Source organism: Peromyscus leucopus, chromosome 8b (genome assembly GCF_004664715.2).
Source record: "Peromyscus leucopus breed LL Stock chromosome 8b, UCI_PerLeu_2.1, whole genome shotgun sequence".
NCBI classification, from domain to species: Eukaryota; Metazoa; Chordata; class Mammalia; order Rodentia; family Cricetidae; genus Peromyscus; species Peromyscus leucopus.
In genome coordinates, this window is record NC_051086.1 from 86,585,384 (window position 1) to 86,608,451 (window position 23,068).

Below are 23,068 nucleotides of genomic sequence, written 5' to 3' on the forward strand. Positions count from 1 at the left end.
TCCTCTCTAGACATGCACATGTTAGGCCCTGGTGTAGCTAATGTCGTTAGAGGCACTGAGTCAGTCTACTCTGGCCTACTGAGGATACTGGGTACTCTAGACAGAACTGAAGAGATTGTGGAAAACAGAAGGGAGAAAATGTACAAGAAATGGAAGCTGAAGGCCATAAAGACAAACACTGAATGAAAAGCAGTTGCAGCTATTTTCTCCGAAAGGCTGGATGGGATCTGCCCCTTTAGTTCCCAGTTAAATTCCACTTTGTTGGCCTACGAAATCTCAACTATGAGATGAACATGGAAGTAACAAGGCTGGAACTGTCCAATGCTGAGGAGGAGCTTGAATTCCAACTGAATGAAATTTAAGGGTGGTGTTTTTGATAACTCCTGGTCCTGTTTACAAATATACTCTGTTCTCTCTTAAATAAAATATGATGGCCATTTAGCAGCTGTGTCAGTAAATCACCAAAGAACAGACTACCCAGCACCTGAAGCTGGAAGTGTCTGCACTGTCTGTCGTTGCTCTTAGTTAATAAACAATATTGGAGAGCAAGCCCACATAGCTATAATATGCTTCATAAATACTGCATTTTCTCCTTTGGGAGCCCCTGAAGATTCTGTCCTTTGTAAGAAAGATATTATTAACTCAGTGGTAGTCTGTTTGCCTTGGACCTTACCTGCTTTTCAAATATCTGATATACTCCAGGACAGGAAAATAGATCAGTTAGGAAGAGATTGTTTGGGAATTGGCCTCAAAGTGTTTATTAAGTAATTCTATATTAATTTTTTTAACTATACAGTTTTTAACCCTGCCAGAAGCAATATCAACCAGATTTGCAGTAGTTTTCTTATCTGCCATTTCAGTTTCCAGGGTTTTAGTTAGCCATGATCAACTAGAAATATTAAATAAAAAAATTACATGAATAAGCAATTTATAAGTTAAGTTGTGTGCTTTCTGAGTACTGTGATGGAATCTAAGACTACCCTACGTTGTCCTGCCTGGGACCTAGCCATTTCTTTGTCTAGTGTATCCATGTTGTACAATTGTACACCAACTAATCACTTAGTACTCCTCTTTGCACACTGGATGTCATGGTGCCTGTGTTCAAGTAAACTTTATTTTATTTAATAATGTGGGCTGGGCAGTGGTGGCACATGCCTTTAATCCCAGCACTTGGGAGGCGGAGGCAGGTGGATCTCTGTGAGTTCGAGGCCAGCCTGGTCTACAGAGCGAGATCCAGGACAGGCACCAAAACTACAGAGAAACCCTGTCTGCAAAAACAAAACAAAACAAAAAGTCCCTAAAGCCAAACAAAGTATAGTATTGCTGATTGACAAGTTGGATATGCCAAAGAGAATCTGTGAACTTGTTAAGTGTCTCTTTTAAGTGGAAAATATAAAGGCACAATAAGATATTTTGAGAGACCACATTCATGTAACCTTTATTATACCATACCAGTTTGTTTTATTGTTTTTCACTTCTTCTTTTTTTTTTTTTTTTTTTTTTTTGGTTTTCGAGACAGGGTTTCTCTGTGTAGCTTTGCGCCTTTCCTGGGACTCACTTTGTAGCCTAGGCTGGCCTCGAACTCACAGAGATCCGCCTGGCTCTGCCTCCCAAGTGCTGGGATTAAAGGCATGCGCCACCACCGCCCGGCTTGTTTTTCACTTCTTATTGTGACTAATTTATAAATTAAACTCTGTCATCAGCATATGTGAATAGAAAAAGCTATGATGCATCTATGGTTGATCCTCTCTGCACTTTCAGGTATCTGTTGAAGGTTAGAAGACATAAGGCTGGGTGTTACCTTAAAGCAAAATAGTTTCATGAACATCATACAACACATGCAAGAGACCCAGACTTGGTTACTTTAAAAAGCTGTGCATCAAAATGCTAATAGCAGAAGGGTTGTTCTTCACCTAGTCACAGGACTAAGTTATGACACTCCTGAAGTGTCTGTTACTACAAAGGCAAGGGAGGAAAAGGCACACTCTCAACACTTTCTTTAAAATTGTACTAGTCTGGGTATTATATTATAAGAGGAAGGAATTATTTCTGCTTTTACGTAGGTCTAAGGTTTGGGATGATTATGTAAATGTTAGCTCCTACAGAACTCAACAGTTCCTCTTCTTTCCATGCAAGCATGCTTCCTTATTTCCTGTTCTTAGAAAATATCATAATTTCTTTTCTGCCTGGCTTAATATCATCATCAAGATATGGAACTAGCTTTCTAATGAATCAGCATGAAGAAATAAGCTGAGAGGCATGCCCACAAACGTAGTTGTCAGAACAAGGTCTGGTGAACAGCAGGGGCATAGGGGCAATAAAAGCCCAGCGGTGTCAAGCTTTAGCCTCTTTGGTGAGTCACAGTGTGAGAAATAGGCACTACACTGCTAAACTCACGAAAGGCAGCCTGGCCTTGAGGAGAAGAGGAAAATCTCTGTGAGAAGTGTTCAATGAAGAGCAATCCCCACTGCTTTCCTATCCATGCTCTATGCAATACATTGAAAACAGGCTCAGAATTACTTCTCACAAATCTATGTCTTACCTGGGATCACAGAGAAATTTGGTTTTCTCTCCTTCTTCTCTCCAGATCAGCCATTCTCGAAAAGAGGGGTGCACAAACATTCGAGTCATGTCTCTGCGCTTGATTAGGAACATGGAGAGGTTCTCCATTCTTTGCTGAAAGTCTTCCCATTCTAGTGTGCCTTCAATGCTCCCAGCATTGATGGCCTGGAAGATATGTTCATCAGTAAGTGGGTGGAGAGAGGCCACTGCCACATTCAGGAGAGGCATCACCCGGTCAAAGGAAGACTGAGTTGGGAACTTCATATTGCACTGGAGTAAATAAACCTCAGAGAGTGAGACAGGAACCACTTTGTAGCTAGAGCTCTTTAGCACTAGGTAGCCTTTCTCTATGAGGTCAAATGTTAGTTTCAGGTATAGATAAGACCCTTGACTGAGGGTCTTGAGGTGAGAACTGAGTTTGCCAAATGTAGTATTGTCCATCTTGCCGTTAAGTGAGATGTTATTCTGAATCTCTGAGCTGCTGTGAATCCGGTGCAGGATGTAAGCCTGCAGGTCTTGGTCTATGGCTTCATTCTCTTCTAGTCGATCCAAAAAAATCCTATGGAAAGGCAGCAACTTGGTAATTTCCTAAAATAGATGGAGAGAGAGAAAGAGAGAGATAGAGAGAGATAGACAGAAAGACCTTCAGTTTTCCTTAACTCTCTTATAGACTATGAGGTCCAGAATTAAGTCTGAATTTCTGAGTGGCCAACGAGAAAAACAGTATTAAGCATGATATCCATAGATTAAAGCAAATTATGCACACAGTAAGAACATGGCTTTTCCTAATACTGAGACTTTTTATGAGTCTTTGTAAAGGGTACTTTAGGATCAAATTTAAGAACGTTTCTTTCCATTCTCTTTATTCCTCATACTCTAGCTTTACTGAAACCTTACCACCTCACTAAAAAGGGGTTATTGCCAAGATTATCAATAATCTTAACTTTGTCAAATCCAGTAATTAGCTTTCAGTTTTCATTTTCTCACAGTCTCAGTGTGTGACAGTTGACCACACCTTCCCACAGCATTTTTGGGAATTATTTTCAGCAGCCTGCTCTTAGGACATGTCTTCATTTTCTTATTACACTGATCAGTTTTACCCAGTCTCTTTTGCTAGCATCTCTTTCATTTTCCAGCCCACCTCAGGCTAAGGTCTCTATTAATTTTCCTTCCTTCTTCAGTCTTTCACATGCTTTAAAACAGTTCTAAATATCATCTATTTTGCCAGGTTAGTCAATTCTCCTGAGTTTTCACCCTGTATCTTGGTGTACCCAGCAATTTATACTTTGATGTTTCACAGATAAACTTAATGTGACTAAATAAAAATTATTAAATTTCATACTCAATCACAAGACATTCCCCATGTCAACAAATTGCTGTTGTTGTCACTAACCCTAATACTAAACCCTTGGAGGCATCTGTGATCTTTGCTCCTGAATATAGCATTTGCTCATGTACTCACTAAACCCCCTGAATTCATTCTTGTTTTCTTGCTCATATTCACATTTAATATGTCATCAAGTCTATTTTCTTAATTTTTATTTTACCATGTAGCTATGCTGGCCTTGAATTATCTTGCCTCAACTTTCAAAATGATGACATCATAGGCGTGAACTATCACACCTGGCTGATCTACTGCTTTTTATTCTTCTTCAAGATATTTTCCATATCTGACTATCTCACATGGTTTCCACCACTATCACTAGTTTAAGACATCAACATTCACCTGTATTTCTGCTTATAATCTCCATCCTCTATAATGTATTATTTACACAACCAGAGGATAGATCTTTAAAAAAGGTAGATCAGATTTCATCACTTTCTAATGCTCCTTGGAGGGGCTTCTTCCATCTACCTGGAACGACCATTTCTATCTCTTTATATTATTTTATTTTTCTTCATAGTACTTGACATTACCCATAATATTACAATATGTTTAATTATATTTATTTTTGTTTGTTTTCCTTCCTAAAAGAGTGTTATGAGAGCAGAGACATTGTATGTTTTAGTCATTACTGAATCCTCCCTAATTAGAACAGTGTAGGACATACACAACTCAAGAAATGTCTATGGAAGCAATGAAAATGCACACATGATTTTATGTGGAAAATAATTTTTAGAAATTCTTCACTGAAGAAGAGTGCAGTATCTTGGAAGTTACTGCAGGTCTCTCTATCCATGAAAACACTGAAATTTGGACTTATGCATAAAATCTGGAATAAGCATAGTACTCTGTCTGCTCTTTGGCACAGGTGAAAAATTAAGATTTTTCTGCTCTATCTACCGAGACACTTAAAATTGCTTCTTCAATTATACATGATACCATGTTAGAACAGATTATCATGATAATATTGCTTATGCATAAGTATCAAGAATAGAGATCATAGCTACGTGTGGTGGCACACATCTGTAAATCCAGTACTTGGGAGGTTGAGGCAGGAGGATCATGAGTTTGAGGGCAGCCTGAGTTACACAATGAAATGTTAAAAACAAACAAACAAACAAAAAACAAAGCCAAACACAAGATTGTGTTTCTGGAGATCCCTCCTATTTATATTTTTAACAACCAAGCTATTACCCAATAATTAGACTGTATATGAATTTAGCTGTAAAGATCATTATGTTGATCTAGACTCTGTAACTCAAATGACCTGCAGAATAATAGAAAACGTATGTAAGGTTACAGGATTAAGATACTGTTTCTGGTCAAGAGGGTAGGAAATATAATCTCCCAATGTATAGGAATAGTAGTAAAAGCTGGAAGAAAGGAAAAGGAGTAGACTTACTGTGACTCTTGTGTATTAATTATTTTAAGTGGGCTCTATCAAAATAGTGAGATGAGTTATTAACTATTGTAAGTGGGCTCTATCAAAATAATGGATGAGTATATATTCTGAGATCTTTTTTTCTTTTCTTTTCGAGAATTCTATGAGATCTTAATAGTTATCAAGAAATTTTTTTTTTTTTTTTTTTTTTTTTTTTTTTTTTTTTTTTTTCGAGAATTTCTTTGTATTTGTTTCGACTTAATGAATCACGATGTTTGTTCTATTAAGTGAGATTTTGTTTTTAAAGATAAGAAATACTGTTCCAGGGCTGGAGAGATGGCTCAGCAGTTAAGAGTATTGACTGCTTTTCCAGAGAACTCGGGTTCAATTCCCAGCACCCACATGGCAGTTCACATCTGTCTGTAACCTCAAAATCTGACACCCTCACATAGACATACATGCAGGCAAAACACCAATGCACAAAATAATGAAAAAAATTATTTAAAACCCCCCACTGTTCCAAGTCACATATGAACACAAAAGAATGGGAGCTACAAACTCTACTCTAAAGTCCACAGCTTACGTATTTTTACAGGCTCAACTCTACATTCCTGATTCTTTCAATGAGCAGGGGTGATAATTTAAAGAAAACAAAACCTATAGCCGGGTGGTGGTGGCGCACACCTTTTATCCCAGCACTCGGGAGGCAGAGGCAGGCGGATCTCTGTGAGTTCGAGGCCAGCCTGGGCTACCAAGTGAGTTCCAGGAAAGGCGCAAAGCTACACAGAGAAACCCTGTCTTGAAAAACCAAAAAAAAGAAAAAAAGAAAAAAAAAAAGAAAACAAAACCTTATGTCTTAGTTGTAATAAGTTTAATCTAAAGACCTAATATTGCCAATATTCGCTACAAGATGGCATATATAGAAACAACTTTACATTGACACTACCAAAAAAAAAAAAAAAAAACAAAAAACAAAAACAAAACCAAAAACAAAAATGAGCTCAAGTAGAGTGAGGGAAGAAGCAGAAAGTCTGAACTAGATTTTGCATAATTTTAAATGATTAAAAGTGTGAAATGGAATTCAAAGAGTGAGACATTTTTCCTTTGTACTACTAAGGAATAGACTTTCTTCTCATGCTATTTTCTTTCCTCCTTTAAAACTGATCTAGAACTCAGGACCCTCTTTCTTCTGCTTTCCTCATGCTTGGATCACACACCCACCCCTTTAGTGCTATTCTGAGAAACATTTACGAAGCCTTTTCCAGAGAAATGGGAATAGGAACTTGAGAGTCACATAAGGAGAGAATGTTTTTTATAGATCATGTCTCTTAAACTTAAGCAGAGCTAAGAGAACTGGGAACTGGAACTTTTTCAGTTTAAGCTCCCTAGGAGGGAGATAATTTATGGTTCAGAAGCAAACAAACACATACCTGTAAACTGGTCCTAACTGTTACAATTAGTTTGAGCCAAGAAGGAAAATTTCCAATCATTTTACTCAGAAACGATACTATTGTATCCCCATAATCCGGTTTGTGAAATTCTGCTTCATTTAATCCATCAATTAAAATGATGAAATCTTCATCTGGGATTTTTCTCTCTGAGATAGAAAGAAACAAATTACTTCACAATTACCAAGTTGATAGGTAAGTTCTCATTGTGTCTTCGATCATATTATCAGTCTGGAAAAAAATGTATTAGGAAAGACCTCTCATGAGGCCTTGGATACTCAGGGTATATAACTTATTATAAAGACATGCAGTCATTGATTTGGTGAATTAACTGTTTTTCATCAGGCCACATATACATGAGCACATGCTTTTGTTTGTATGTTTTTGAGACAGGTTTCTCTGTATAATAGCTTTGGCTATCCTGGAATTAACTCCAGGGTGGCCTGGAATTCAGAGATCCTTCTGCCTCTACTTCCTGAGTGCTGAGATTAAGGGTGTGCACCACCATTGCCTGGCTTATGAGCATGTGTATTATAATTTCAGGAATACAATATTTTCATTGTGAGAGTCTTAAAGTTGGAGTTATGAAGACTTGCATGTGGAAATCCACTGTTTTCTCACACATATAAAATTAAACAGATTGTGGTTGTTTCTAGCTAGCTTAAATATAATAATATCATACATTCTTTTGTGAATTCCTTAAAGACTGAGGTGGTATATAGAACTATATGTGAATGTGTTCTGGGAAGAGAGGATGGAAGAATGGGTAATGCATCCATAGAAAGTATCTTTCTGAAAAACATCCCAAACACTTAAGTGTAAATAACAAGAATTTGTAATCTTATCTTTTCTTTTCTTCTTCTTCTTCTTCTTCTTCTTCTTCTTCTTCTTCTTCTTCTTCTTCTTCTTCTTCTTCTTCTTCTTCTTCTTCTTCTTCTTTTCTTTTCTTCTTCCTCTTCTCTCCTCCCTCCTCCTCCTCCTCCTCCTTCTTCTTCTTTTGGTTTTTCGAGACAGGGTTTCCCTGTGTAGCTTTGTGCCTTTCCTGGATCTCGCTCTGTAGACCAGGCTGGCCTCGAACTCACAAAGATCCGCCTGCCTCTGCCTCCCGAGTGCTGGGATTAAAGGCATGTGCCACCACTGCCCGACCCATATTTACATTCTACAGTGTCATATGGATTAACATTTTTAAAAATTACATTTGTGATATATGTGTGTGTGTGTATGGAGTCAATTCTCTCCTTCTATCATGTATGTGGGTCCCCAGAGGTTGAACTCAGGTTGGCAAGCTTGGAGGTAAGTGCTTTTGCCCACTGAGGAGCCATCTCATTGGCCCTGGATATTTTTTTTTTTTTTTTGGTTTTTGAGACGGTTTCTCTGTGTAGCTTTGCGCCTTTCCTGGGACTCACTTGGTAGCCCAGGCTGGCCTCGAACTCACAGAGATCCACCTGCCTCTGCCTTCTGAGTGCTGGGATTAAAGGCGTGCGCCACCGCCACCACCACCACCACCGCCCGGCTAGCCCTGGATATTTTAATGAATGATAAAAAATTAATTTGCTTATAAAATTAAATTTCATTTGCATAAAGTTCCAGTAGAGTACATTATTCATTATATGACTAAAACACAGAGTATTTCTCTTTTCTAAAGTGGGAACTAACATGGGGCTGGCTAATAGTTTGACAGTATATTTGTCTACCATACAGAAGCTACTGGATTTGATCTCTAGTACTTTTGAAAAGGGAAACATTTCTTCCTTAATCAGGATAATGATATTTTTTAAAATCCCTGTGAGGTTTACTTGTTTAAGATTTCCCTTCTCCTCTTGGGAAGTGTTACTTAAAAGTCACCTAGGAATGTAGGTTTAGGAGATGCTGACAAATAAGTTTATTTAAGTCATTATCATATTTCTTTTTTTTAATACAAAGAATTTCCTAAAGTTATGGACATTATAAAACAATGAAAGATATTGCCAATTTCTTTTCCTTTGTCTAATGAGGTTTGCCAGCTACACCCTCAAGAGATTCTAATGATCTTTAGACTGCTTGTTAAATGAAACTAGTCTTATAAGAATGTTTCTTTATATTCATTTTCAAGCTTTTACAGAATATTAAAAGAATTTTTAAAATTAAAATTAAAAAATGAGGACAGACAAAAATTGCTACTTCATATATTGCCACATATAAACATTTTTTCTTTTTGGTTTTTCAAGACAGGGTTTCTCTGTCTAACATTCCTGGCTGTCCTAGAACTCGATTTGCAGACCAGGCTAACCTCGAATTCCCTGAGATCCATCTGCCTCTGCTTCCCAAGTGCTGTGATTAAAGATGTGGCCACCCAGCTACTATGAACATTTAAAATGCAACTACTATTTATTTTTTGGTTGTGAGCCTCACCTTTAATGTCTAAATTAAAGAGCCATGCCTACAGCCTGTAACTACTATTTATTATCAGAATGATGTTATAGAAAAATATTTTAATTAAAAATAAAGATATCAACTTTTATATACTTTTAAAATCCATTACCTATCCCCATTCAAATTCTACACAGTCTCATTTTTCATGGACTAATTGAAGACTTAAAATTGTTTGCCCCTTATGAGTCATTGTTCTACTTGACAGTCCCTGGAAAGGTTCCCAAAGCTCTCTGACTTTTGTTTTAAACCATGTAAATAACATTCCCTGGGTATTCCTCATTACCTCTAATTACATACAGCCTCACTAAATCTTTGGAGTCTTCCCTAGTAGTCCCATTCTAAAACTGTACGTAGCTCCCTGGGATAAGTAACGATCACAGACATTGCAAGAGAAGAGGTAGCAGCTACAGCTGAAGTCACAACTGAATCTTAAAGTGCTTCTATACTAGTACATCCCTCAGGAGTTACTAATAAAAAACCACAGAGCATTTTTCTTCATCAGAGTTATCTTTCCTCAGTTATGATGCTACCTTCTGCTTTCATTTCATATTGGTGGCTAAAGCAAATGCCTACTGAGGAACTTCACACTTTTGGAATCTTTAAAAATTTTGGAAAATATTCTATTTTTTTAAACTAAAAGTGTATTATTTGAAATCTAAATTCTGACTACAAATTGAAAAGTTATTTTCCATAAAACTTTCCTGGGAGGAAAACTCTAGCTACCTCTGAGAATAAAATGTACATATAGTAAATGGAGGCCATTTCAACTATATACTCATACAACCAAAACTCTCATCAAATTAAAGAATGTTTCTGCCATTCAAGAAAATTCCTTTAGGTTCCCTTCCTGTCAGTGCTTAATGGGCAACTAACCATTGTTCTGATTTCTATCACCACAGGCTACACATACATTTGTTTCTTTTGATCAATATAAAGTTTCTGAGACTAACATTGTTGAGTGTAGTATTTGTTTCTTTTTATTACTAAAAATAATTCTATTGAACAAATATACAGCCTGCTTATCCACTATGCTGATAGACATCTGGGTTTATGTACTTATTAGGATGATTATATGGATGATCTTTTATTGTTAATATGATAAATCACAGTGATTAACTTCCAAGTGTTAACTAACACTGCATTCCTGGACAAGCAGAAACTAACTTTGCTATTAGCTTTTTTCTTCTTCTAGGATTCTGTTACAATGGCCATGAGGAATTATGGCCTATAATCTATTTTTTTTTTTTTTTTTTTTTTTTTGGTTTTTCGAGACAGGGTTTCTCTGTGTAGCTTTGCGCCTCTCCTGGAACTCACTTGGTAGCCCAGGCTGGCCTCGAACTCACAGAGATCCACCTGGCTCTGCCTCCCAAGTGCTGGGATAAAAGGCGTGCGCCACCACCGCCCGGCCTATAATCTATTTCTTCTTTTTTTTTTTATTTTTTAAAGATCTTTATGGTTGACATTTTGATGTCAATGTTATACTTGTCTGATAAAAATAAACCGTGACAAGTTCTGTTTTTCTGAAAAACATCTGTATCAGACTGGTATTTTTTTCAAAATGTTGACTATAATCATTAAAATCATTTGAATCTATAGTTTTCTTTTTTTTTAAATACTGAATTTATTTCACATGTATATTTGTCTCTCTACCATTTCCACATCTGACCACCACATTCCATACATACTTAAAACTAAGTAAAGGGTGGAGTTCCATCCTTGAAAACTAAACAGGCATTTTAGACAACACATTCTTGGCAATGGAACCTGGACAACATTTATCAAACACAGTAGGGAAAGTTCTCACTTTGCATTATAAAAAGGACAGCCAGATATATCAACTGTTACAGAAATTAAGTAAGACGGAATTGTGTCAAACTGTTTAAACCATTTTCTTAAAGAGACTTCCTCCACTGCCAGAGATCTTGAATAGCCTCCTGGTCAGTCATCCGGAAGCAATTCTTCACATAATTAATGAACTTGGCTTCCACTTTGGGAAGAGAACCACCTTTTTCTATACTTGCTTGCATTTTTGCCTTAATGTCTTCTACAGAACTAGGTCCTTTTGGTGTTTTAGGAGCCTTTTCCTGTTTTTTGAAAGACTCTTGACCCTTTGATCTTGGTGTTGATGGTTTTAAGTCTTTTCCATTTTGGTTTGATTTTTGTGCATTTTTGGCTGGGGTATCTCGTACATATTTCTTCACTGGAACTTTTTCTTCAGCTTCCTCATCATCCTCATCATCATCCTCATCATCATCTTCATCATCCTCATCATCCTCGTCAAGTTTTACTTTTTTCTGCGGAACCTTGTTACCACCTCCAGGAGCAGATCGTTTTCCAGACATACTTAAAAGTTTTACATCCTCCTCATCTTCATTTTCTGACTCTGCATCTTCCTCTACAGCTACTAGGTGCTGTCCACTGATGTGCACAGGCCCTGAACCACACTTCAACCTTAAGACCACAGGTGGTGTAATTTCAAAGCCCCCAAGAGAAACTGTTGGTTGTACAGACATTTTCAAAGTTGCCAGTTTTACTTTAATTGGACTGCCTTCATAGTTCATTGCTTCTGCCTCTACGATGTGCAATTCGCCTTTTGCCCCTGCCCCTAAACTAATCGTTCTTAGTGATAACTGGTGCTCATTCTCATCATTATCCACCTTAAAGTGATAATCCTTGTCAGCTTTTAGTTCACAACCGAAAAGGTAGTTCTGAGGCCTGAGAGGGCTCATGTCCATGTCCATCGAGTCTTCCATGAGGTGGAGGAGGTGCGCACTTCGGTGTGAGAGAAGTCGGATGGAGGGAACTGCCCACTGCTCCGCAGAACAGACACGCAGGACGGAATCACGCCAGGGCTGAATCTATAGTTTTCATAATAGATTTTTTTCTCTTTTAAATTATCATTAAATCTAACTGATATAATGCTATGTAGGTTTTTGATTTCTTTTAGAGTTACCAACTGGTAAGTTGTGTGTTTGTTTTAAGAACAACCAGGGCATTTTAGTGAATTTGTTGAATTTTACTGTTGTGAAGTTGTTTATAATGGTTTCTTTTAAAAAAATATTTTATGAATTTTAGTGTACCAGTCCTTCATGTCTGATACTGTTTCTTGAACAGTTGCTGAGGCTTGCTTATCCAATTTCACATCAACTTTCTATTGCAGTTGTTTCTGTTTTTTGATCACTTCCCTCTTTATACTGTTTATTTTCCTTATATTTTTCTAGTTTAAGTAAGAAACTTACATAAGTGATTTTATATTACTCACTTTGAAATATTACACATTCTTTGTATGACCTGTTCTTTGACCCATAGATTATTTAGAAGTAGGTTAACTTATAAATATTTAGGGGCTTTATCTTACTGATTTCTAATTTAATTTCATTGTTTGAGAACACTGCTGCAATATTTTAACTTTTTGGGGTGTGCACACCCACATATGCAGGCCAGTGGACAACCTAGGTGCTGTTCCCTATGTGTTGTCTTTCTTTTGAGACAGGCTCTCTTAATGGCCAGGGACTTGCCAAATAGGCTAGAATGACTGTCTAGTGAGCCCCAGTGACCCAGCTGTCTCCTTCTTCCCAGCACTGGTATTACAAGGTGTATCTATATTCCTGTTTTTGTTTTAAAATAGGTATTGGATATGAAACTTAGGTCCTTATAACATGTTAGACTAAAGTAGCTCCCTAGACTGATATCATAACTTTGATTTTTGTTTGTTTTATGTACTCTAACCTAGCCTTGAATTCACAGTCCTCCCACATCAGTGTCCTAAGTGCTGGGATTCTTGGCATGCACCACTATACTCAGACAACTTTTAGAATTTTTGAGACTTGTTCAGAATACAGTTTATGTTTTCTTGAAGAAAATACATATTCTGCATTTATTGGGTAATATTCTTTAAATATCAATCAGAGTAAGTTGGTCCAAATCTTCTGTATCTTTAATTTTTTCCCTCTACTTGTTTAAATAGTTACTGAGTCATTAAAATCTGCATCTTTAACAGGGCATTGCTTATTAAACTCTTTGATCAGTTTTGGATTTATGAAATCGTGATACTAGGTACAGAATTTAGGATTATTATATTATAACTCCTGATGAATGGCTTTCATGTCTATTAATTATCTTTATTAACACTCCTTGTCTAGAAGTCTATTCCGATATTAATAAACTACTCTAGATTTCTTACAGTTTATGTTATACCCACTATTTTTCTATCTTTTCATTTTCAATTGTTTCAAATCTGAGTAATTATGTAGACAACATATGGATCAAGATCTTGTTCTTTATTCAGTCTGACAGTTTCTACATTTTAAGTACTTACTCTATTTATATTTCACAACTAATTTTTAAATATGAATTATCTAATTTTTTCTATTATTTTGTTTTTCTTTTTTCTTTTTGGTTAACCATACAATTTTTAATGTTTTGTAAATTGTTTTTACAATTGCTGTTTATGACTTTAAGGGTGAGTAGAAACTAACAGAATTAAGTTGAAGCAATTGAACTCACTCAGAATTATATTAGTAGGGATATCTAAAGCTGGTTATAAAGAGATAAATGAGTATGTGTATCTTATAGTACAATTATAAACTGTTTTTATTATGGTTAAGAATTTGAAGCAGACTCAGCAAACATCTTTATATTCTTTTTGAACACCTATAAGGCACAGCCCTTTGTATCATTGACCTTTTAAAATACCCAAGCAGTGCCAGGCTTGGTGGTGCAAGCCTTCAATCCCAGCACAGGGGTAGGAGTGGGACATGGGGGGGGTGAGGAGCAGAGGCAGACAGGTCTCTGTGAGTTTGAGGTCAACCTGGTCTACACAGTGAGCTCCAGGACATCAAGTATTATATAGAGATCATGTCTCAACAAAATAAAACAAAAACATGCATATGAGCAGTTTCCCCTTTTATGCCTATATTCAAAATTTATTTCCTGAAATATCTACCATGTTCAAAGTTAAAATAATATGAATGATAAAAGTTGAACACAAGTAAGTTTTAAATTCAATTGCATACAATTTAGTCAAAGAGGTAAGTGCAGAAACAACCAATATTTGTACATCATGAAGCTTATCTGGCATACAGTAAATACTCATTAAATGTTCATGTTAAACAGAGCAGTGGTGGCACAGGCCTTTAATCCCAGCACTTGGGAAGCAGAGGCTGGCAGAGCTCTGTGAGGTCAAAGCCAGCATGGTCTACAGAGCTAGTTTCAGGACAGCCAAGGCTACACAAAGAAACCCTGTCTTGAAAACCAAAACACAACACAACAAAACAAAATTCATGTTAAACTTTAAGATTTTTACATGTATATAATAATGTGTTGAGTAGCACAACTGAGATACCTAATCATTATGTTTTCTGTTTGGCTTCCAGTGCTGGTAAAAACATGAATGGAGGGAGGCTGGTAAGGTGGCTTACTAGGTAAAGGAACCTGTTTCCAGATCTGATGACGCCTATGAAATTAGGTAAAAAATACAGTGTTAGGTATACAGATACTGTGTAGGCTTAATAGGAAGGAATTTAGGGCAAGAGTAGAATTTCCCTAGTGCTGGACCTGGTGCACAGAAAACAGCATCCAGGGACAAGCAGCCACTACAGACTTAGCAGTCTGAGAAAGAGAAGCCGATATGAGGCAGGGAAATAGTAAGCAGGTGTTTGAATATTCATTGTAGAGAGTTTGAAAACTAGGGGAGTTGAGGTAGAATAGCAACAAGTATAGAGGTTCTTGGAGTTTGTATAGGAACTGTGTCCTTGGTTTTCTGACTAAGAGACTCTGGATGCAGACTCCTAGGGGAGAATCTGAGTCAAAAATGCAACAATATTATGAGGAACATGGGCTGGAAAAGATTCCAGTGGAAGCTTTTGGCCTGTGGTCACTAATTCAGGACAGTTTAGATCTGAGTCCTGAGTGCCAGGGGGAAATTTTCCCTGAGGCGAGCATGGGTGAGACAAAACCCTCGGCTCTGCTATAGCTGCTGCTAGATGGGAATGCTTTTACAAAATCGTTCAATCAGTGTCAGTTCCCTCTTGGCCATGAAGCTGAGTTTAAGGAACAAAAGTCTTGGGATGAGACAAGGGAGGAACTGAAGGGCTTGAGGGACTTAATTTCTCTTTCTCAAAAACTGGAGGCTCTTCAGGTCTCTCCTTCTCAGAAGGGTACTCATCTTTCTTCTATAGGGGCAGAATTAGACTCACCTGGGGGGTCATCTATCAGAATGGGAAAGTTGCTCATGATTGCCCTGGCGCAAAAGCCTCCCAGAACATGGCAAATGCTCGCTGCTAGTCCTGTGTCTCCTCTTCAAAGAAGTATTAGAGAAGCAGCTAGCAGAGGGGAGGAGGTGCAAGGATTTCAAATGTTCCCCATAATTGAGCAGCAAGATGCCCAGGGTAATAATGTGCGAGTTCATGTTCTGATTCCTTTTAAACAACTTAAGGAATTAAAAACTGCATGCAGCCAATATGGTCTGACAGCCATGTTTACACAAGCTTTGTTAGAAAGCCTTCCTTTAGAGGCCTTGCCTCCTGGGACTGGAAACAAATGACCAGAGCTTGTTTGTCAGGTGGAGATTACTTGTGGAAAAGCGAGTTTGTGGAGCAATGTCAGGCCACAGCTGAAATAAAAGGGTCCAGCAGATTCCCATTACTTTTGATATGCTTGCTGGAGAAGGCCCTCATTGGGAGACAGGTCAACAGTTAAATTTTGATGTGGCAGTGTATGCTCAGGTTAATGCAGCTGCCAAAAAGGCCTGGAATAAGCTTCTACCATCTGAAAGACAAATTGAGGATATATCAAAGGTAAGGCAAGGGTCTGATGAATTGTGTCAGGATTTTGTTTCTAGGCTAATGCAAACAGCAGGCAGGTTAATTGGAGATTCAGAAGCTGGACTTTTGCTTGTTAAACAGCTCACCTATGAAAATGCTAATACTGCTTGTCAAACTGCTTTGAGATCTTTTATAAAGCAAGGAAACATCTCTGACTATACTGAACTTTGTTCGGATATAGGGTCTTCATAACACCAGGGGATAGTCATGACTGAGGCATTACAGGGAAAAACAGTCAAAGATATTCTTTACCAGCAAAGAAATTATGGCTTCAGGCAAGGGAAAGCTGTCAGACCACTGAGAAGCTGCTTTGGGTGTGGCCAGATGGGACCTGAAAGGGAGTGTTCTGAAAGGGAAAAAGCTTAAGGGCAAATAAGGAAGCTGGGTTGTGCCTGAGATGTAAAAGAGGGACACACTGAGCTAATAGATAACTATCAAGGACAGATACACAGGAATCTGTTTCAGGGAAATGGATGGAGGGGCCAGCCCCAGGCCCGGGCAAACCAGATCTCTGGGGTAATTCTGCAGGCTGTCTCCCAGAAAAGAAATATATTCAGGACCTCTATAGACAAGCCCCAGGTAGTGCTGGATTAGATCTCAGTTCTTCCATCTATACAGTTTTGACTCCTGAAATGGGGATGCAGGCACTCCTTACTGGTGTCATGAAATGTTTCTCCTTATATGGGGATACCAAAAATTATTAAAACTGATAATGGTTCTGGATATAGTAGTAAAGCATTTCAGTAATTCTGTTCCCGATGGCAAATTGAGCATAAAACAGGTATTCCTTATAATCCTCAAGGACAAGACAAGTGGATAGAGCCCATGGGAGTCTCAAGATGCAGCTTCTAAAAGTTAAGAGGGGGGAATTGTACCCTCAGTCACCACATAATGCTCTTTTCATTCTGAATTTTTTGAATGTGGATGTCCATGAGCAATCTGCTGTGGATAGATTTTTGGCATGATGGCACGGAGTGACTTTTGCTCAGGTGAAATGGAAAGATCCTTGCTCAGGATTATGGAAGGGCCCCAACCATGTTTTAATATGGGGTCAAGGGCATGTTGTGTTCCAAACATCCATTCACAAGATGAAAATGAAGCTCAATAACTGCCTGAGTACTTGGTGCGGTGTGTAGAACACAGGAATGTCAGCTCTGATGATACTGTAACTGCTGATGCTCCTCCACAGGAGCTGGAGTGAGAGCAGCTGAATAGTGTTCTTGATCCACTGATGTTCCATCCTGCAGTCTGGGGAAAGCAGGAGACTAAGGGGGCCCTCCAGACTGCTGAGAAGAAGTTTGGAAGATTTTGTCACTATTTGGTATTCAAGGACTGAGACTGTGAAAGCTGGAATGTAAATGGAGCCGGAGCCAGAGCCATACCGCTTCTGGTTGCTAGTGGCAAATCAATGTGTGGCTCCTTTACGAGACAGTTCCTGATTCCTACTAACAGAGCAGACAGCTTTCCAAAGAGCTGTGTAGAAGCTCAGTTACCTTGGCAACCACCTTTTCCTCAAGACAAGGTTCCTTGGGAAAGATTGCCATAAAATGCTGCTGTAATTGAGAGTGAAGTTTCAGCAATGCTTGTTTGAACTGAGTTGAATTGTTGCATTCAGGAGCTGAAACAAATTTGGGTAAAGGGACTGTCTCTCTGGCCAGCGATTGGCCTACCAGGCATACTTCCATCATGGTGGTGTGCTGTAACTGGCTCCAGGATGGCTGGGAGGGCCCATTGGGGAAGGTGGCTTGGCACCGCCCCAAGTGTTATAGCCCCCTGGCAGCAGTGCTTGCTGAATCTCAGGGCCAAGGGAGCCAGATACAAAGACTCCAGAGCTGCTGGCGAGTTAGGCTCTAATTTCAAACTTTTAGTGGAACTTTAAGATTGTTACTAGAACCGACTTTTTTTGAGTTTTTGCAAACTTCAGAAATGTAACAGTTTTGAGTTCACCTACAATTTTAACTGTGGTGACTCACAATTCATGTACCCTCTGTCTTGTTGTAAGTAAATGTAAATAATTCTGTTAAGAGATCTTTTTTAGATGTTTGCTAAAGTTTGTAAAGTATAAGTAGTCCTATAGAGAGTTTGCTTTTGGATGTAAGTTTGTAAGCACTGTAAATATGGATAGTAATATTCATGCTAGAATTATGTTAACTTGTTGATTGTAATGAACCATGGTTTGGTGAAGCTAAGGAAGTCTTTAGGTTTGATGCAGCTGCATCAGAAGTTTATTGATTTATTTGATGCATTGGCATCAAAAGTTTATTGATTTAAAAAAGGGCTTGGTGCAGCTAAGGCTGTTAGAGACATCTTGGATCCATTCAAAAGGACATTCCATCTTGGTTATCCTCTACTCCTTTACTGGGGGTATGTGGCAGCCATAGGGATTGCTATGGTTGTTCCAGCTAGTTGCAAGCTCTTAGTAGGGATCTGAGTCAGAGCTGAGTTAAGCTCTGTACTTTTCCCTGCCAGAGGCTGGTAGTCAGAGATGGGTAAGTCCTTTTTGCTAGCTGCCAACCTAAGATAGAGTACACTTGACAGAAAGTGTATGTCCATGATGGGTAAGGCTAATTAGTGAAGATCACCTAAGGCAGCACAGTCTATCTGAGGGGTTTGAGGGGCCCTTTAAATATTAAGAAGGGGGAGCTGTAGAGCCCCACAGAGTCTCTACAAATTTTGTGCATGCTAATCAACTTATCTGGGGTCAGAGACAGAGCAGCCACAATATTAAACAAAGAGGATAGGCAGTGGTAGCACACGCCTTTAATCCCAGCACTTGGGAGGCAGATCTAGGCAGAAAACCATGTGTTCAAGGATACAGTCAAGCATGGTGACTCACGCCTTTAATCCCAGAAAGCAAGCCCTTAATCCCAGGGAGTGATGGTAGAAGGCAGAAAGATATATAAGGTGTGAGGACCAGAAACTAGAAGCATTTGGCTGGTTAAGCATTTGGCTGGTTAAGCTTTCAGGCTTTGGAGCAACACAGTTCAGCTGAGATTCATTCTGGATGAGGACTCAGAGGCTTCCAGTCTGAGGAAACAGGACCAGCTGAGGAATTGGCAAGGTGAGGTAGCTGTGGCTTGTTCTGCATCTGATCTACCAGCATTCACCCCAATAACTGGCCCCGGGTTTGATTTTTATTAATAAGAACTTTTAAGATTCATGCTACAGGCTTCCTCTCTTCTCCTCATATGAACCCTGGGAAAGGTTCGGGAGCTGGCCTCCCATAGAAAGCTATAGAGGAAGAGACCCACCCTCATCCTCTGGCCTCTGTACATGTGGATGTGTATATTCATGTGCAGGTACTATATATGCAACCCTCCCCACATACCAACCCACTTCCCCACACCAAAAAAAAAAAAAAAATTAAAAAAGGTAAAAAAAAGTGTATAGCGGAGAGAGGTTTAGGAAGTATGCACTGGCTTAAGGAGGAGACCGTACTTAGGCTTTAATGGAGACCAGGGCTGTGGAGGAAAAGGGAGGAAAGGCATGAGTATGAGAGGAAGATAGAGCCCATTAATTACATTTTCATTTAAAAAATTAGCTTTTCTGATACAATTTATGTACCACAAAATGTTTATACACCCTTTTAAGTATCTTTCAAAGTGAATAGTTAAGTGATTTCTAGTATAAATACTCAAGTGTACAACCACAGGATGCTTTATTTGCATGGACAGGGCAATAAATATACTGCAGATATTTTCCAACTATACAACGTTCTATAGTATAGAGTTTCTAAGCACAGAAATCCTGTAACAGTGAGCAGAAGCTACAATTTTGCTGATTTATTCTAATTCCACAGAAAGGATTAGAAGCTCTACTACGTTTATTATAAGAAAACTGAAATTTAGAAATCAAAATGAGAATTTTTACAAAGGAACAAAGAAGTATCAGTTTCTACAGGAACTTATTCTTTCAAAATAGGGTCTTATTATATTGCCTAGGTTGGGCTTGACTTCCTGGACTCAAGCAGACCACTTACCCCAGCCTCTTCCAAGTGTTGGGACTACATGTGCGGACCATCACACTCAACACAAGCAGTCTTTTGTAAACTATATTCTGTAGACATCAGCTATGGGACATTTAGTTTTGGCAATGTAATAAACATAATTATTTCTATATCATGACCCATGTGACCAGGGCTCCTTAAGACCTCATCTATACCTTTGTGGAGGTTCTCCAGAGGCTCTAGGACTCCCCTCCGGAAGGAGGCCATGGGGTCTTGAACACAGGACCGGAGGCTTAGCATGCTTTGCAAGTGAGGCTCCCGAAGAAGCTGCTCCCGGTAAGCTGTCAGCTGAGGTGAGCGGCAGAGCAGGGCAGCAACATTGTGGACAAATTCTGGTACCAGGCAGGTGTAGGCATTATCTGCTTGGCAATAGTGATAGGCAACCACCTACATAAAGACGAGATTGCAAACAAGCTTATCAGCAACTATGGTTACCATATGACCATTCCCCTAACACTGTCTTTGGTTTCTCCATTTCCTCGTTTTTTTTTTTTTCAAATAAAAATAAAAGCTACTAACTCAACTGTATAATTTATGCATAGTCCAAATTTAGATAGAATATTTCCATTGTATATACTTATAATATCACAATCTAAAATTAATATTTATAAATAAAAATAGGATATTCTTTCTGGATTATACGAAACAGGAAGCAAGACTGAGAATGAAGATGTAGATTAATATTGCTAGCATTTATTCAAAACAGTAGTATAGAAAAGGCTACTATGTAACAAAGCATTAGAAATAGAACAATTAGAGGAAAATCATGTTACTCTCAACAGATATACATGCTTATATCACTTTTTGGTTACAATTGTGTTTTTTTTTTTTGGAGACAGGATTTCTTTGTGTAGTTTTGGTGACTGTCCTGGATCTCACTTGTAGATCAGGCTGCCCTGAAACTCACAGAGATCCGCCTGCCTCTGCCTCTAATCCCGAGTGCTGGGATTAAAGGCGTGTACCACTGACGCCCAGCTACAGTTGTGTTTTAAGATAAACCTATAAAATAAAGTAATTTAGATTTAAAAATTATCAGTAGATATTTTCTGAAAATCCAGATAGAAGAAAAGTACCAAAATTAGATAAAAGGGAAGGAAAGAGGTGATATGGGCCATGAGTCTTGATAACATTTAGGTTCTGAGCTTTCTGGTTGGCTGTTTTACGCTACTTGTGAGAACTGTACAGAATTTACTCCTTATCTTCTGTTCTGGCTGTTCTTTTTGCCTCAAAAGAAAGTGCAAAAGAGGGTGCCCCTCCTTTTGATAGGGTTGCATGTAACCAAGGTTGGTCCCAAACTCCTGATCCTTTTGTCTCCATCTCCACAGTATACTATTATGCCTAGCCCAGAGGGTGATTTTAATATACGTCACTCTTCTTCTGGCTCTTACTCCTCAGAAAAGTGATGGGATACTGTGGAAAACATGGCATCAGTAGGAGAAATTCAGCTTGATATATGGAAAGAATCTGACATGGTGCTCAGAACAGAATAATCACTTCTACTCTCCTCTTACTCATCAGCGCCATCATCAACATTCTACATGTTCATTTTAGCTATTAGCTTTGTGCCTATAGGTAACTCTGACATCCTACTAGCACTCAGGGATGTACTGGGAATGCTTTCTTCAGTTACCTCTCATAAAGGAGTTCTAGTCTGAAAAAACTCCAAATCTATGTGTGGTCATCTCTTTAATACATTCTTGAAATGCCAACTCTTTTAAACAGTCGCTTGTGAGTAAAACAATGAAGTCTGAGCTCAATATAGGGACTAGAAATAAGAGGTTGCATTTAAAAAAGCTCCATTCTTTAGGTACACTAATCTGTGCTTTATTATCTATCTTAAAGACAGTGTAAGAAGCCCAAAGAGACCTTGTCCTCTCAGTCAAAAAGCAAAAAAACAGCAAACCTTTGAATCAATATATAATCACACCATATTTTGCTTCAACTGATTCCAGATGTAGAGGCAATGTACAGCTCAGCAAGCCTTGTATAATTTAACTGCTTTTTACCCAATGCAATGGGGTATCATTTTACAGATGAAGATATTATATTTAGAAGATTTTTTTTTCCTGATTTTGTTAAAAATCATGTGTGTACTTGGATAAATGGGGTTTCATTTAACAAAGGTCAGTGTTAAAAGTTCTATTTTCTTTTGATTTTTTTGAGACAGGGTTTCTCTGTGTAGCTTTGGAACCTTTCCTGGAACTCACTCTATAGACCAGGCTGGCCTTGAACTCACAGAGATCTGCCTGCCTCTGTCTTCCCAGTGCTGGGATTAAAGGCATGCACCACCACCGCCCGGCAAAAGTTGTATTTTCTAAAGCCGCTTCTCTTTTTAATTTTATTATTTGGCATTAAAATATAAAGTCTTGATTTCTTTGGAGAATTCAGGTAGAAAATCCATTCAGATTTGTAAGGCGTTCAAAAATAGGTTACTAACTACACATTTCAAAGTAGTTATGTAGTATGTATACGCATATAAATTCTGTCAAAACTATCTGATAGGCACTGAGATGTCTCAGTCAGATAAAGTGCCAACACCCATGTAAAAACAGCTGTGTGTCAGTAATCTCAGTGCTGGGGAGGCATAGATAGGTAGATCTCTGGCCAGTAAGCATAGCTTATCAGTGTGCTACAGTTTCAGTGAGAAACCCTGATTAAAAATAAGATGAAGGGCAACTAAGGAAGATGTGTGTGTCTGATGCTCGTGGAGGCCAGAAGACGGCATCAGATAACCTGGAACTGGAATTACAGACAATTATTAGCTGCCATGTGGGTGCTGGGAATTGGACCTAAGTCCTTTAGAAAAACAACAAGTGCTCTTAAGAACTGAATCATCTCTGTAGCCTTTCAAATTATCTTTTGATATTATCTAAAACTTTTCCTATATATAAAAGCAAGAAGCAAGCCTAGACTATGTATTTTTCCCAGTCTTGCATTGTACCAGTGATAAAAGCACATTTATACAGCACTCTACAGTGCTGAAGAAGTTATTATACTCGATTTAGTTACAGCTTCGTGGAAATGACTCGAAATGAATCTGCCTTAATAAAC

General features: G+C 38.4%; 1 protein-coding gene and 1 pseudogene across 13 annotated transcripts in view; both read right to left on the reverse strand.

The window, feature by feature from the left end:
* Tanc2 (tetratricopeptide repeat, ankyrin repeat and coiled-coil containing 2) overlaps window positions 1-23,068 on the reverse strand; it is a 326,078-nt gene that overhangs the window by 66,280 nt on the left and 236,730 nt on the right. For all 13 annotated transcript variants that reach the window (XM_028865155.2, XM_028865161.2, XM_028865160.2 and 10 more), the window contains 3 exons: window positions 20,173-20,404; window positions 6,758-6,924; window positions 2,543-3,150 (listed from right to left, as the gene is read on the reverse strand). In XM_028865155.2, coding sequence (XP_028720988.1) covers window positions 2,543-3,150; window positions 6,758-6,924; window positions 20,173-20,404 — 1,007 coding nt within the window. The remainder of the gene's footprint in view (window positions 1-2,542; window positions 3,151-6,757; window positions 6,925-20,172; window positions 20,405-23,068) is intronic.
* LOC114690395 lies at window positions 10,936-12,396 on the reverse strand (annotated as a pseudogene).